The following is a 15445-nucleotide window of genomic DNA, read 5'->3' as shown; positions in this document are numbered from 1 at the left end:
AAATATGTATAATTAATAATTGGTAATATTACACATATAAATTCACAAATAATTCAATAGATAAGATTTTATGTTTATTTAAAGTAAAAATTTGATTAGAAAACTATAATTACCTATTTTCAGTCTCTTGTGAATTCTCATCATCATTATTGATAGCCTTCAAGCCAAGTTTGCACAAATGTTTAACTTTCATATCTGAAGTTGAACTTTCTCCAGTCTCAGACTTATCAAGTTTCTCATCTTGAACGGTCCTGTGGCGCTTAGTTGCTTTTTTATCAGCCACTATATTCTCATCATAGTTTTTGGGATGTGCAGACCGTCTTGTCCGGACACCTTCCTCAATAGATTTTTCTGCTTGTATTCCTAGCCGAGCATTATTTTGTGACTCCAGTCCTATTCTCAGCTCTTCATTAGCTAATATTTTTGCAGTGGGCTTGATTCGTCTAGATAACCGTTGTGTAGGACCTGGGAGGGTTTCATTGTAAGATTTTTCTTTTCTAGCTATAGCGTTAGCCAAAACGTTATCGGAAAACTCTTTACTTCGGCGTCTGGTTGATCGTTTAGGTGTAGCAAGAGAGCTGTCTGAGGCTTCATCGTTTTCTGATACAGACTGGCTAACGTTCAGATCTTTTTTCGAACTTAACACTTCATTATCATCGTCTGATTCCCATTTGGTATTGCGATTACGATTCGATCGTCTAGGAGAAACTTCTTCATGTTTTTCTTCAGTCGACACGATTTTCATGTTACTGTTTTTTGCGCCGGATTTCTCAGACCGGAATGTTAATACGATACGTGGTTTAGGATCTTTGCCGTCAGCTTTCTTGTCAACCCCAGGGTCTGGATTCTCTACTCTAACGGTAACATCTGAAGGTGTATCGATTTTGTCGTGTTTCTTTTTGATGGTTGTTCCGTCGTCTTGATCAGAGTGCATATTGCAAGGCAACTTTTCTTTGCAGGGGGTCAAGGTAAACACCGAGTTAAGTTAAATAGCAATAAATTTCATGAAAAAAGGACGTTTACGTTTTACACTTTTTATCAACTTGGCACAGTTAAGACGACTATGCTATTCACAATTATTATAAAAAATAACTTAGTCAAGTAAGTTTATTTACATTTCAAAACAATCTATACCTATAAAGTTTTTGGTCTGGTAATAAAAATTTGATTTGATATATAATACGATTTCAAATAAAATGTTTACTTATAAGTTTCCTTAAGTTTAATTGACTTCATAATTCTATTCTATTAATTTGAGTTATTTCTTGATATATATGCTACAAATCCCCACAAGAATTGTGTGTGTAAATAATTAAATTTAGTTTTCATAGAGTATAAAAGAAACTAGCGAGCTTTTTGCACATTATTGTCCACAGGGTATTTAACACAAGACATAAATTAAAAATATTTATAAATCCATTTTATATTGCTACAAAGAATTGGTAAATGAAAAATTTATTCAATATTTTATTAACAAAATGAACTACGTAATAAAAGAAATATTATATAATATAATTTTATTTAAGATAAGTATTGGTTGTTCTATCATTATTTATCGGTAATTAATAATACCACCGGTATAATTTGTTGTTAGTTATTTATTTAAAACTTTATATATAACTTACATATAGCAAAATTGTTTTAACTTTGTCAATAATTTTCAATTTGACTTGAAATATATTTAGTGAATATTGTGGGTAACATTGATTAATAAATTACTTGTGTACTAATTTGAGATAATTTTCTGATAATTTACCTATATGGTATAAATAAAAATACATAATATAATATTTTTAGATCGCTCATTTTTAGATGCTGTGAAATATATCAGTACTTCTTATAAGTAAATATTTCTGTCTTGATCGGTAATTCTTATCAATATATTTTGTTAATTCATTCTTGCCTATTCTTATAACTTCTTGTTTCTAATCGATGTTAACAATATATTAATATGATTTATTTCAGATTCTCTAAAATTACGCTGCAGTTTAATTTATCAACATGAACAATCTTTTTCTCGCACCAGAACATGTACTGCAAGGTGGATATTTTCATGAAACCCTTAGAAAATTACAAGAACCGAATACAAATATTGAACCACATAATATAATGTACCCTGTATTTTTACTGTAAGTGCTATTTTTAATTCAAAACACTTTAACTACGTGTTATTATATGCATTAATCTTTCATTTTGACTTAATTAGTGAAATAATTAGTGGTAGCTCGGAGTTACCGCTTTTTAAATACTAAATCTATAATATTTTTATACATATGCGAACAAATTAAATGATAGGTGGAAGATATTAATTGTTTTAATATAGAAATTATTGGGGTTCACCACTATAGTAATTTACTTTCTACACCAAAGTGCCTGTGTAACACAAGACACAACAGCTTATTTGTACAAGCTGTAAAATCTGTAAATGATAGTAGCTTTAAATAACATCAATATAAACAGTATTGTTAGCTATATTTGTAAAATTATAGAAATGGTGAATGCATTAAAAGTAGTGATGTATAATTTGAAAATGCTTTTTTAAATATAATTTCATTTTATTAATTCTAAAACATTGATTTTAAGTTAAGATTTACCATAAATTGATTAACTGCAAGTAAGCTATACATCATCCCTTCAATCATCCCATCAACCCTTTACACCCATAACCAATTATCCTGTAGATTTACTCATTTATTGTCATTTTATCTAATACATATGCCTCTGTGGATATCTCGACAATATAAGACAAAAATATAGATCTAAAAAGTGAAATTTTTTTATTGTATATCTAACCAAATATGAGCTTGAAATATATTCATAACTCATTTATCATATTTATTTATCTTACATGTTTATGTATAAAGTTGATAACCTTATAATGATGTAGGAGAACTTTTACAACATGTTTAATTAAATTCATATAATATTTTAACACTATGTAGCCATAGTGTAATCTAAAATTTTTTAAAATTAATATCAATAATAATTTTGCAGAGAGAATGATGATGGATTTCAATCAGTATCTAGCATGCCTAATGTCTACAGATATGGCATCAACAAACTTATTCCAGCATTATCAGAGCTTGTTGAGAAGGGACTAAAGTCTATATTAATTTTTGGAGTGGTTGAAACATTAGAAAAGGTATATTTATAAATTACTTATTGCTAAATAAACCATTAACTGTGAATGTGAAACATGTTTAAAAACTTAGATTTATAAATCTAAAGGAGTAAGAGAAGAGTATATAATCAATAACATGGTGCAAATAATTTCATCAGCATCATTTCAGCCATAGGGCTACCACTGCTCGAATTAACTTTCTCCATTAGATTTCCAATAGGACTGGATCGAAGCGAGCTACATTCAGGGTCTTCCAAAAACCTTAATGAGCTAGTATGTTTAAGGACTCCATAATTATATAATATTTTTAAAACATATTTGTTTAAAAAATTTATGTTTAATATGATTAAATGAGCAATTTTAAATTAACATGTCACCATCTAACAAGTTGCAATGGCTATAAAATAAATCATTAAGAGGATAGGATTATGTATAACCACCTGTATACAAGCATAAAATTCACAAATACATGTTCATTGGTGCAACCAATCATATATGTTTTTCAATATTTAGTCCAGCAATTTCTAATGTGATAATAATTTTACCATATATGCTATAACATAATCCTCATGATGATATTGTATAAACAAGTGTTTATGTTCCAGGATGCGATTGGATCCAATGCTGACTCTTCTCAAAATCCAGTCATAAAAGCCTTGCCCAAATTAAGAGCTGCCTTGCCTCAGCTTGTGTTAGCTGCTGATGTATGCCTGTGTCCATACACTTCACATGGCCACTGTGGACTACTCTCTGATAATGGTGCCATTGACCATGCTAAATCAGTAAAGAGGATCACAGAGGTTGCTCTGGCATATGCAAAAGCAGGTGAAATAAACAATTACCATATTTTTGTACTTAATTAGTGTTAACTATTTAATCTTTAGTGTTTTATAGTTTAATAAAAGTCTTATTTTTACGGTGTTTCAATTCCACATAGCAGCATGCATGAAGCTATAAATAATCTTGTCCAATATTACACAATGTCCAAATCTAAAGTCTATTACCAATGTGTGTTACCAGGGATGACTGATGGCATTGCTATAATCTCACAATCTGGACACATTTGCTCAATGAGTAAAGTATGCTCGGAATCTCTATATGTGATCATTAATGAAATGAGAAAATTAATTAAATATAAATTAACAAAAGTTACTGACTTAGCTTAGTGAATTGGCAAATTAAAGTGACTGCAAGTGAACAATAGAAGGCTGCTGTGGGGTCTTACAATAAGTATTGGAAACCAAAGACTAGCACAGCATAAGTATTCTACCCAAAGTGGAGAGAAAACTTGTTAAGTTTGGTGGAAAACACTAGATGCACTGGATGCTTCCAACTAGTTCTATTGGAAATGTTATGATATGGTCTATGTCTAACTGCAGATCTAAATTAAGTAAATTAAGTAATGATGATGGCCCCAGAAATCAAAGATTACTTCTTATAAAAGTCTTGATGAATTGCGATATATTGTTTTAAAATAATCTATAACAACTTGTTTGCTCATCTTGTTGTTTTGTGTTTTAGCTAATAAACATTTATATCTGAAATCATCAGATCAGGTGTATGTTTTGTTTTTTAACCTAGTATAGTACTTTTAATAACAACATTAGTGATGAACTGTTACAATAATTTTAAGATTTATAAGTTTTTTTTTAATAATTTGGAGTCCCAATAACTTCTTTGTATTAATTCACACATTTCATGTAATGTTCCATAAATAACTACACCTATTCCAATTACTGCTTATAAAGCAATATGATTGTTTGTACCTCCTGAATGTTATAATATTACATCAATTTGTTTATATACATAGGTTAATTAAGTGGTTATTTACAGGTGCCCACATTGTGGCCCCATCAGACATGATGGATAATCGGATAAAAGGTATAAAAGATGCCTTGGTTGCTAACAATCTGGAGAATCAGGTTAGTGCTATTTAGACTGAAGTAAACATCATTACCAAAGAAACATTTGCATTTTTATTTGGTTTGTGTAAGCATTAAACTATCTTTTAATTTTCTAACATTGTTATTATATATTCTTTTTAATATATCTCATCATATATAAACAATATTTTTATTTTAACTTGTATAAATATATGAAATCAGGCATCAAAGCTAAAACTCTTAATTTCTTAGTAACTGTTTCCATAAAACTAATAAAAAAATATAACTAACTTTTCGATACAGGTTAGTTTTCATTTTTTCTTAATTACGTATGAAGTACATTAATGATGAGCATTGGTAACTCAGTGGTTAGAGGACTGAGATTTTTGATTTTTAGGTCGCAGGTTCGATTCTCGAAATGCAATCTTATATAATTCACAATTTATCCATGATTAAAGGGCGCCACTGCTACCAAACAAGTTTCTAGAGTATGTGCAGCAGCGTCCTTGGCGTATCATGCTATCACACTGCGATTGCCATCCCGCCTGCCAAGTGAGGCGATTATGGTATATCACCTCATAGATATCTTTGGGAAGGTCTATGCCTGGCAGTCAGTGTCTATGGGCTCAAATGACGACACATTGCTCATAGTTGATAAATTAATATTGATAGGCATATCCTAAGATCAATCCTATAGTAGAATAATCCCTATCTATGTCATCTCTTCTACTTATGTGATAAAATATTGTTATAAAAAATATTGACAATATTTGTTTGTTTTTGTTGGTTTTAACCACAATTCTTCATGTGTACCAAAAGTGTGAATGATACAATGTTTCTGTATGAATATATTCATATATTTTTTGCAGGTATCTCTACTTTCATACTCTTGTAAGTTTGCGTCATCTATGTACGGTCCCTTCAGAGACACCATGAAGAGCTCACCTATGGCCGGAGACCGCAAGTGTTACCAGTTGCCACCTGGGAGCTCCGGTCTTGCCATGAGGGCTGCTGTGAGTATTCTTTCATGTTTTATGTACACATACAAACAACATTGGCATAAACAACGACATCAACATTGTCATTCAAATTAATTAAAAAATCTTCTTTCAGCATAATATAATGTATCATACCTTTCATTGACCTCAAATTGAGTATATGACCTGTACACACCTGTCTGTGCCTCAGACCTGATATATAGTCTTAAAAAACTCTGTATTTAATAAACATTGAAATAGCATTAGAGCATAAACATTCTTTGTCATTTTATTACAAATCTAGCAATGGAAGTTGTTTGAAAATAATTGTGATCCTTTAGTAAAAGTGTATATATAGACTATAGTAAGATATAATAATTAAATACATACATGAGTTGAGTCTATAATATTATTAGTGGGTTTGAGACATCCAGTAATAAAGACTCTTGCCAAGCGGAGTTTTGTGGACTGGTTAGGTGACTTCGGCAAATATTCAATGGAGTGACTACAAGAGAAAGGGGAAACTTGTCTTATGCCTTCTTCTTACTAAACGCTTCTGGAATTACATTGAATGATTTACAAGAAGCAAATCCATGGCTTCATCTACTTTGACAATGTCAGTAAATGAGCTGAATGTATTTACTTAGAATTTCGTTATTCACACACTATTTAGAATTGCTTGCATATTTAGAGAGAGCAAGTATTTTAATATTATATATCAATGACCTAAAATTAAGGAGATGGTTCATAAAATTTTGAAGATAGTTAAATTTTATGAATAATTTTTGTAAATTATTATTTATTTTATTATCGTTACGACAGGCGCGTGACGTGGCAGAAGGCGCTGACTTCCTGATGGTGAAACCAGGGCTGCCATACCTGGACATAGTGCGGCAGACCAAGGACAAGTTTCCCAGCCACCCACTATTTATTTACCAGGTATTATACCAGACAATGACAAGATATGTAATGATAGTTTAACAGCCGGTAGGTTTCAGCAAGGTGGTATATAAAATTGCAAGACAAAATTTTGTTGAGTACGGCATTTAAGTGTGTCATCACAAGACATGAAGATCAAGAATATCTATTTAAAACAAGAATATCTTATTATTATATATTTTATTCGCCTTGCCAGAGTTTAAATTGCACTCATTTAATCGTCTTTTGTCAAAAGACAGTCTTCTGTCACTTTCACTTCCATTCACTTTGCATCAACAATTGTCTAGAAATGTAAAGATGATTTTACACATGGCTAACTTTTAAAGTGTGCAAAGAATATAATTTTATTTGATAGTTTTCGGGTTTCGTAAATTGATAATATAATCTATACAAATAAATAGAATTATAGTGTCTGTTTGTAATTTTTAAATAACGGCTTTTTACTTAATGTATGTGAATATACATATATAATATATATGGTGCATATACCAAAATTATTATTTTTTTCTGTCAGTTTATGTAACTTAACATTTAACCTACTTTGACTTATACTGGCAGGTAGTTAATGTATTAAGGAGTAATAGAGGCTGTGTTTTTTTAGTTAAATTCTTATGTTATATTAATATTCCATAGGGCTGAATTCGCAAGCACAGCTAATATTAGATAAAAGTATAAATTTTGGGTGATAAAACTCTACACCAGTTATAGACATTTGTTGACAGATATCAAGTGACTTGCCACAGATGTAAAAACACATCTTTGTTATTATGACTAACATAAGTAACTAAAAAAATTTGTTCATTTTCTGATATTATCTGTGTCAAATAATTACAGTATGCAGGTAGCCCTCACATAACACGACATCCAATAACACATCAAAGTTACAGGAACATATATATATACACACATATATATATGTATATATATATATATATATATATATACATATTCTTTACCAAAAATGTGAAGTGTTAAATCTCATAGAAATATTTGTGCTGTGAAGATTCTTTCACCAGAATATCAGATTTCTGGTAATTACTGTATTGCAGAAATAATAAGGTTTTCCATCCACAGGTATCAGGTGAATACTCCATGATTTGCCGCAGTGGAGATGACAAGGAGGTGGAGACCATTCTGATGGAGACACTCACCTGCATGAGGAGAGCTGGTAATTACAGTTTTTTATTTAATGAAGAATTTGATTGTGTATCTGTAGGTTATGTCAAAATCTACTAGGAGATAGTCTGCGCTCACTATATAACACTTATTTGAAGATGTTTGATGCTGTTCTTTCAGTGTTGGCACATGTTTTTTGTAATTTGTTATTGTTAAAGTTTCTCGTTATTTAAGCACTGTGCTTTGCGAGCTATGGTTCTCTTTGTATCCTCTGATCTGTTCCAGTCTGTCCCATCTTGATTCAGTTTATACCGGCACTATCTGTACCATCTCCCATAATAATATGCCTTAGACATGTTCACCGTTTTGTTTTTTTTTTATCCACTGTATCATGCCATAAGTCAACAGACTATGAGCAGATGTGTTGGACGACAATAAATTGTTAAATTCACCACTGGAATTTGAAAACATCATTGCATTTAATTGATGCTTTATTGAAGGTATTATTAGGCCAAAATTTGTTTTTGCTTTAGTCGGTGCGTAGGCTGAGGAACAATCAGCTGCAAGGCGAGTTGGTTTGAGTGATTTTACATTTTCGATTTATACCTTCCGCTACTGACTTTAATCTCCTATTGCGCAGTGTTGATTTTCATAATGCTTGTGCAATTAAGATATTTCTAAAAACCATGAAGCATTGGACACTTGCTTCGGGATGAAATTTTGTGGTCTCTGAACTTTTGATATATTGGAGTCGCAGGCTGAGTCGTTTTGTTTAGCAGATTAGACTGTTTTGTATTTATTATTGTTCTGTATCGCTACGCCCACCTTTTAGAACCCTTTGGCTGACGCTCCATGGGGAGACAGAGTGCCGGTGAGGTGGCTTTTTTTCGGCTTGAGATTTCTCTTGAAACTATCTTATGCACTCCATGAGGCACTAAAAATAAATACTTTTCCAATTATATATTTTCACAGAGATATCTAAATACAATAATATAAATTTGTTTTTTTTTTTTATCTCTCTTTAATGTGATTTGGCAAAAAAGAATTTGTTACGAGATGAACAACGCTTTCACCTTCTTTAAATCGCGCCGATGATTCAAAAGTTTTTGCTCCCTGTGTTACGCTGTTGAAATTTGATGACAAAATCTCTTTGGTTATTGAGGAACAAAATTTGTTGATGTTTAACATTTGTACGATAGATTTCATTTACAATGGATTAAATTTGTTCTTTAATTAAATATTTCGTAAATCCATAATTACAGTTAATTTTATAATATAAGCTTCATTATGCATAATTTATTTATTTTTGTTTTTTTATTATAATAACCTGGTTTATTCATTATAAAAGTTTTTCCAAATTGTCAAGGTATAAAATAAATCAAATGCTTTAAAATATATTCCGATTGTATTTTTAATATCCGCCATCTTGTTTCAGGTGCGGATTGCATAATCACATATTTCGCGCCATTAATTTTAAGCATAATATCGAATAAACGTTGAACAATGTTGTAATATTGACTTTTTTTTATTTTTTATAATAGACAATAGTATTGGTGCCTTTATTTTTATTTGCTCAGTTATCATTGGGAAGTACATTGACTGTTGTTAAATTATTGGAATAAATATTTTTATACGAACTCATTTGTTTTTTTTATAATTTTTTCCCTTCACAAATTTAATTTACGAATAATTCTATAACAGATCAACGTGAGTATTAGAGTCATTTTATTTTTTAAGGACAACAATTACAGGTTAAATATCTCAGATAAAAATTGTAAATAAAAATTCTTGACCAGAACTCGACAACAAATATAAAATAATATATCGTAACGAAACCGGCCGTATCATGTAACGGTTAAAAATCAAAATATGTCACATTTATAAATCCACACTGGGTCCCTATGGCTGTATACTGCCCGTAGTGTTTCTGAGAATTATCTGTTCCCAGCAGTGGTAGCATTATGAAACTAATACAAAATTTAAAAAAAAAACTAATGTCATACAATTAAAAACTATCGTAACAGTTCATTAGATACACACAGCTGTTTCAACTTGAAATATTATAATTACATCATAGTCATATCGATATATTTTTTTTAGTTTACACTTAAAATGAGCGAGTGAGAAACCATTATCAATTTGGTTTATACAAGAGCGACAGTATATGATAAGCTTTTTTATATAAATTTTTTTTTTCCTCTATATTTGTAATACCCGAAAATAGATTAACAAACGAATTATATATATTTTTGAAGACTGTAATTGGCATATTGTATTGAAATCTAAATAGTACTTAAAGTTGTTTATGGACAATGAGCTATCGACCTTCAAATTAGCTTTTTAAAATTCACAGCCTTTTAGGTGATAAAATACTGAAGATGCTTAACTTTAACTCAGATATCTTTAATAAAGCATTGGGGCCCAGATCGACTGGTAACGAATGCACTGCAACCAGATTGTGAAACCATCAACCTCTAAGTTTGTTTAATCCGACGCTCTAAGGTGTAACGTTTTATTTAGTAGTTATTTTTCCATTCACATTCTATTGGTCTTAACGAATTATGATATGTGGGTACCATATTGCATCATGTAGATACGTAAGGATCTTTAATTATTGTGTATAAATTTAGTTCTGGATCTTTATCTGTAAAGCATTATCCAAAGTTTTCAATTGTTGCATCACAAAAATGTACTTTTTAACGACCTTAAAAATGTAAGTATTTGAAATAAGTCTGAAGTGGCTGTGCCGTTGGGGTTGAAAAGTCCTCAAGCGGCAATCACGACCAGTACGGACGACGATATAACCAAGGTCCGCGGGATGTTACTGAATGAATGCAATGTAAGATTGTTCATTTCGGCAATTTTATGGAAAGGCTTATGCTTCGCAGTGGGCGTCTATCAGGTGACATGAATGAGCGAATAAATATTAAAAAAGGGGGCAATTAAAACACATACTACTATGAGTTGTCCTGTTTCTGTAACATGTTAGTTTTGATTATGATTATTATTATTTTTACTTGAACCTTATCAAATTATAGTCATGTTATGAATTTATGAAATATTATTACAAAGGTAACTTATACGATCATATCTGTTGGAGGAATGGACAAGTCATATAATATAGTTTTGTAATGGCAGAATAAGACGGAGGAAGAAAATCTAGATCATCTGTTGTTAAGACCAAATACAGCATCGGCCCGTTAATCGGATATGATGTGAATTGGTCATTGATTGGATCATACTGTTATAACTAATGAGTTTCTTATTTCCATACAAACTTTTGTCATAGAGTTTTTGTTAAGTATAACCATGTATGAGATAGTGGTGGGTGATCAGATTTAAAAATTTCGCCTAAAAAGTCTTGACCTATTACGAGTCCCTAGAACAATCCATGCTGCCAGCGATTAACGTGGGCCAATCAGATTGCGACAAATCGGTACACTTGTACCAATAATGTCGGAGCACTGAAAACGTCATCGCCGTTTCGACCAATAGCATTCGCCCACGAGGAACACTAGCGCTAAATAACAGCGAGGCAGCGCGTCAAACATCAGTTTTTGCCAAGCCATCAGAAGTGAAGTATCGTATTAGTTAATCATTTTGCGATTAGAATTTGTGATTTAACGTTGGCTGTGTTGAATTTAATAATTTTCTTTTATTAATTACTTCTAGACATATTCAGGTAAGTTTATCGATATAGTTTTCTACAATATATTTCTTTTACGTTAAAAGATAAGTTTTTACATATATTTTTTCTTTACAATCCGTATTATATATTACATTTAGTCTTATTAGAATAGTCTATTCTCTTTAATAATGCGAAAAATCTGCATCTTAAATCATTTACTTCATACGTACGATTATACTACATTACAGTAACGTCAGCGAAATTTCTAGATGCTTATGGGTTTAGGCGCGTTCGGCCTACATCTAATTCAAGCCACCGTTATCTTAGTTTACAGTTATAAGACCTAAATTAGTTTACTTTCGTTTTCTTATTAAACCGGGTCAGTACTTGGTAAGTTTTACTTTTGCTCCATCTAAGCGGTGGAGTGAAGCGTGACGTGTCGGCGTATGGATTACGTGTCCTTTGTGCCGAGTTTCATTGAACTTGAATCTATCTTTACAATTGTTTCAATTGTTCTAGGATACGCATGGTGAAAATGCGGTGGAGCTTACTAGCGTTGGCTTGTGTGGTCGCGGCGGTTTGCGCCGACGACAAGAAGGAGAAGGATAAGGACATTGGTACCGTGATCGGTATCGACTTGGGTACCACGTATTCATGGTGAGTTTATTAAAAAAATAATTTAATCAACATATTACATTAGTTCAGTATATTTTTAATGATTTTAATAATTATAAATAGATTAATTTATTCATTTTCTAACCATGCATTTCTAACCTCTAATACTTTTATGAATGAAAAGGTTAATGAACTTTTAGTCAAGTTATTCAGAGCAAGCTATGTCGTCAAGCAAAAAATATTGATGTATCTTTAGAATCTCGTAATAAAATAATTGAATTTGAATATTGAAACAACAAAATTAAGTTTGTTCTCTGTATTTCATTTTAAATTGAGGTTATCCTATTATCGAATTCATCAATTTGTACAATTATAATAGTACGATTTACAAATATGAAACATTTGTACATTATACACGTATAAATAATTAGAGATACGGCTATTAAAGTCTTACAGCGTAAATATTCTTCTAAATGCTTCGCCTTACAAAAATAATAAGTGAGTTATATACTTAAAGCGTATTGATAGTAAAGATACTGAAGAAAATTTTTGGCTAATCTCCAAATTGAATAAACAGCTAAGTCCTTTCAAATCACAATCCAGTACTGTTATTGATCATAAACTTTCATTTTGTCCTTAGTGTCGGAGTGTACAAGAATGGCCGAGTGGAAATCATTGCTAACGACCAGGGCAACCGTATCACACCGTCTTATGTCGCGTTTACGAGCGACGGCGAACGTCTTATCGGTGACGCTGCCAAGAATCAGCTCACCACAAACCCTGAGAACACAGTGTTCGACGCTAAGCGTCTGATTGGTCGCGAATGGACCGATACTACTGTGCAGCACGACGTCAAATTCTTCCCCTTCAAAGTTGTGGAGAAGAACAGCAAGCCCCACGTCTCCGTCATGACTGCCCAGGGTGAAAAGATCTTCGCACCCGAAGAAATCTCCGCTATGGTCCTTACGAAGATGAAGGAAACTGCTGAAGCTTATCTTGGAAAGAAGGTCACTCACGCTGTCGTCACCGTTCCAGCTTACTTCAACGACGCCCAACGTCAGGCTACCAAGGATGCTGGTGTTATTGCTGGACTTAACGTCATGAGAATCATCAACGAACCTACTGCTGCTGCCATTGCCTACGGTCTTGATAAGAAGGAAGGCGAGAAGAACGTGCTCGTTTTCGATTTGGGCGGTGGTACCTTTGACGTATCTCTGCTGACTATCGACAACGGCGTCTTCGAGGTAGTGGCGACGAACGGTGACACCCATCTCGGTGGTGAGGACTTCGATCAAAGAGTTATGGAGCACTTCATCAAACTGTACAAGAAGAAGAAGGGCAAGGACATCAGAAAGGACAACCGCGCCGTCCAGAAGCTGCGTCGTGAAGTTGAGAAGGCCAAGAGAGCTTTGTCTTCTAGTCACCAGGTCAAGATCGAAATTGAATCATTCTTTGAAGGAGAAGACTTCTCTGAAACACTTACCCGAGCCAAGTTTGAAGAATTGAACATGGACTTGTTCAGATCCACTTTGAAACCAGTACAGAAGGTGTTGGAGGATGCAGACATGAACAAGAAGGATGTCGACGAAATTGTGCTGGTCGGTGGTTCCACCCGTATTCCTAAGGTACAACAGTTGGTGAAAGAGTTCTTCAATGGCAAGGAGCCATCTCGAGGCATTAACCCTGATGAAGCTGTCGCTTATGGTGCTGCAGTGCAAGCTGGTGTACTCAGCGGCGAACAAGACACTGACGCCATTGTTCTACTCGACGTCAATCCCCTGACCATGGGTATCGAAACCGTTGGAGGAGTCATGACCAAACTGATCCCAAGAAACACTGTCATTCCCACTAAGAAATCTCAGATCTTCTCAACAGCCAGTGACAACCAGCATACTGTAACTATTCAGGTTTACGAGGGTGAGCGTCCCATGACCAAGGACAACCATCTACTCGGCAAATTCGACCTTAATGGCATCCCACCAGCCCCTCGTGGTATACCCCAGATTGAGGTCACCTTTGAAATTGACGCTAATGGTATCTTGCAAGTGTCTGCCGAGGATAAAGGTACTGGTAACAGGGAAAAGATTGTAATTACCAATGACCAGAACAGATTAACGCCAGAAGATATCGAGAGAATGATCAAGGACGCAGAAAAGTTCGCCGACGACGACAAGAAGCTGAAGGAGCGCGTAGAGGCCAGGAACGAGCTTGAGAGCTATGCATACTCAATTAAGAACCAGCTGCAAGATAAGGAAAAACTTGGTGCTAAGGTTGGTATTGATGTTTTAAAAAGTAAATGGTGTATATCCTTACCCTTTATTAATGCTTTCTGGATAAAAATGTCATTGATGCTAATCTAATATTTTTGTTGTTGCAGGTCAGTGATGATGACAAAACCAAAATGGAGGAAGCTATCGACTCCGCGATCAAGTGGCTAGAAGACAATCAGGACACAGATGCAGAAGATTATAAGAAGCAAAAGAAATCCCTAGAAGATGTAGTTCAGCCAATCATTGCCAAACTTTATCAAGGTCAAGGAGGTGTACCGCCTCCGGGCGCGGGCGGCGACGATGATGACTTCAAAGACGAGTTGTAACCTAACAGACTGTAACATGATCGTAGCCAATTGTGATCTCCGCTCGCTATGGATTATTCACGTGGTGTTGTCATATCGGCCGCTTAGTTTTAAGTTTATTAAATCGCGTGCGATATAACATAGCTTACAAAGCTTTTATTAAAGGGCAATACCGTGTGTATAATCTATATCGGCGCACGGATACGGAGTGTAGCTCGTGATGTGTATATTTATTGGTGCGTGAGTGTGCGTGATTGCGTGTGTGCGGCGGCGATGTCAATCTCAGTGGCTACGCTGGCCCGGGCCGGCCGTCGTGCACTTATGTGCGTGTGTGACTGTGTCACAGCTGTAAAAAAATGTTGCATTTTTATTTTTAGTATAATTGCAATAGCGAGATTATTCTCCAAAGGGGTCGTATCTCTGCACGGCCCCCGCGTCTCCACACACCCTGGGGACCTACCTCTGTGTTCTAACTGTATAATTGTTTTGAGACTGCTGAATTAATTGTTAGCTCGTAATTATGTAGTAATTTTAAATAATTTCAATTGAAGTACGGAGGAGTACATAAATAAAGATTTTTCTATTAAGATA

General features: G+C 33.5%; 2 protein-coding genes across 6 annotated transcripts in view; one reads left to right on the top strand and one right to left on the bottom strand.

Moving 5' to 3' along the window:
* G9a (histone-lysine N-methyltransferase G9a) overlaps positions 1–1252 on the bottom strand; it is a 23309-nt gene extending 22057 nt beyond the window's left edge. For both annotated transcript variants that reach the window (XM_068772396.1, XM_068772397.1), the window contains exon 1: positions 114–1252. In XM_068772396.1, coding sequence (XP_068628497.1) covers positions 114–934 — 821 coding nt within the window. In that variant the 5' untranslated portion in view covers positions 935–1252. The remainder of the gene's footprint in view (positions 1–113) is intronic.
* Positions 1–15445, top strand: part of Hsc70-3 (heat shock protein 70 cognate 3) — an 18195-nt gene extending 2750 nt beyond the window's left edge. Inside the window, exons 1-11 of one of the 4 annotated variants that reach the window (XM_068772404.1) lie at positions 1792–1865; positions 1966–2129; positions 2995–3142; positions 3727–3946; positions 4955–5043; positions 5874–6017; positions 6804–6920; positions 7995–8088; positions 12219–12321; positions 12920–14549; positions 14657–15445. In XM_068772404.1, coding sequence (XP_068628505.1) covers positions 2002–2129; positions 2995–3142; positions 3727–3946; positions 4955–5043; positions 5874–6017; positions 6804–6920; positions 7995–8088; positions 12219–12321; positions 12920–14549; positions 14657–14875 — 2892 coding nt within the window. In that variant the 5' untranslated portion in view covers positions 1792–1865; positions 1966–2001 and the 3' untranslated portion in view covers positions 14876–15445. Of the gene's footprint in view, positions 1–1791; positions 1866–1965; positions 2130–2994; positions 3143–3726; positions 3947–4954; positions 5044–5873; positions 6018–6803; positions 6921–7994; positions 8089–9471; positions 9674–12218; positions 12322–12919; positions 14550–14656 lie in introns of those variants that run through there. The other 3 variants (XM_068772401.1, XM_068772403.1, XM_068772402.1) reach the window with 3 other exon arrangements.

The sequence above is a fragment of the Battus philenor genome, unplaced genomic scaffold (genome assembly GCF_028537555.1).
Source record: "Battus philenor isolate CCGP_79_NKW_IND1 unplaced genomic scaffold, ilBatPhil1.0.hap1 SCAF_5, whole genome shotgun sequence".
Classification (NCBI taxonomy): Eukaryota; Metazoa; Arthropoda; class Insecta; order Lepidoptera; family Papilionidae; genus Battus; species Battus philenor.
This window is presented reverse-complemented; position numbering and strand designations above follow the sequence as displayed.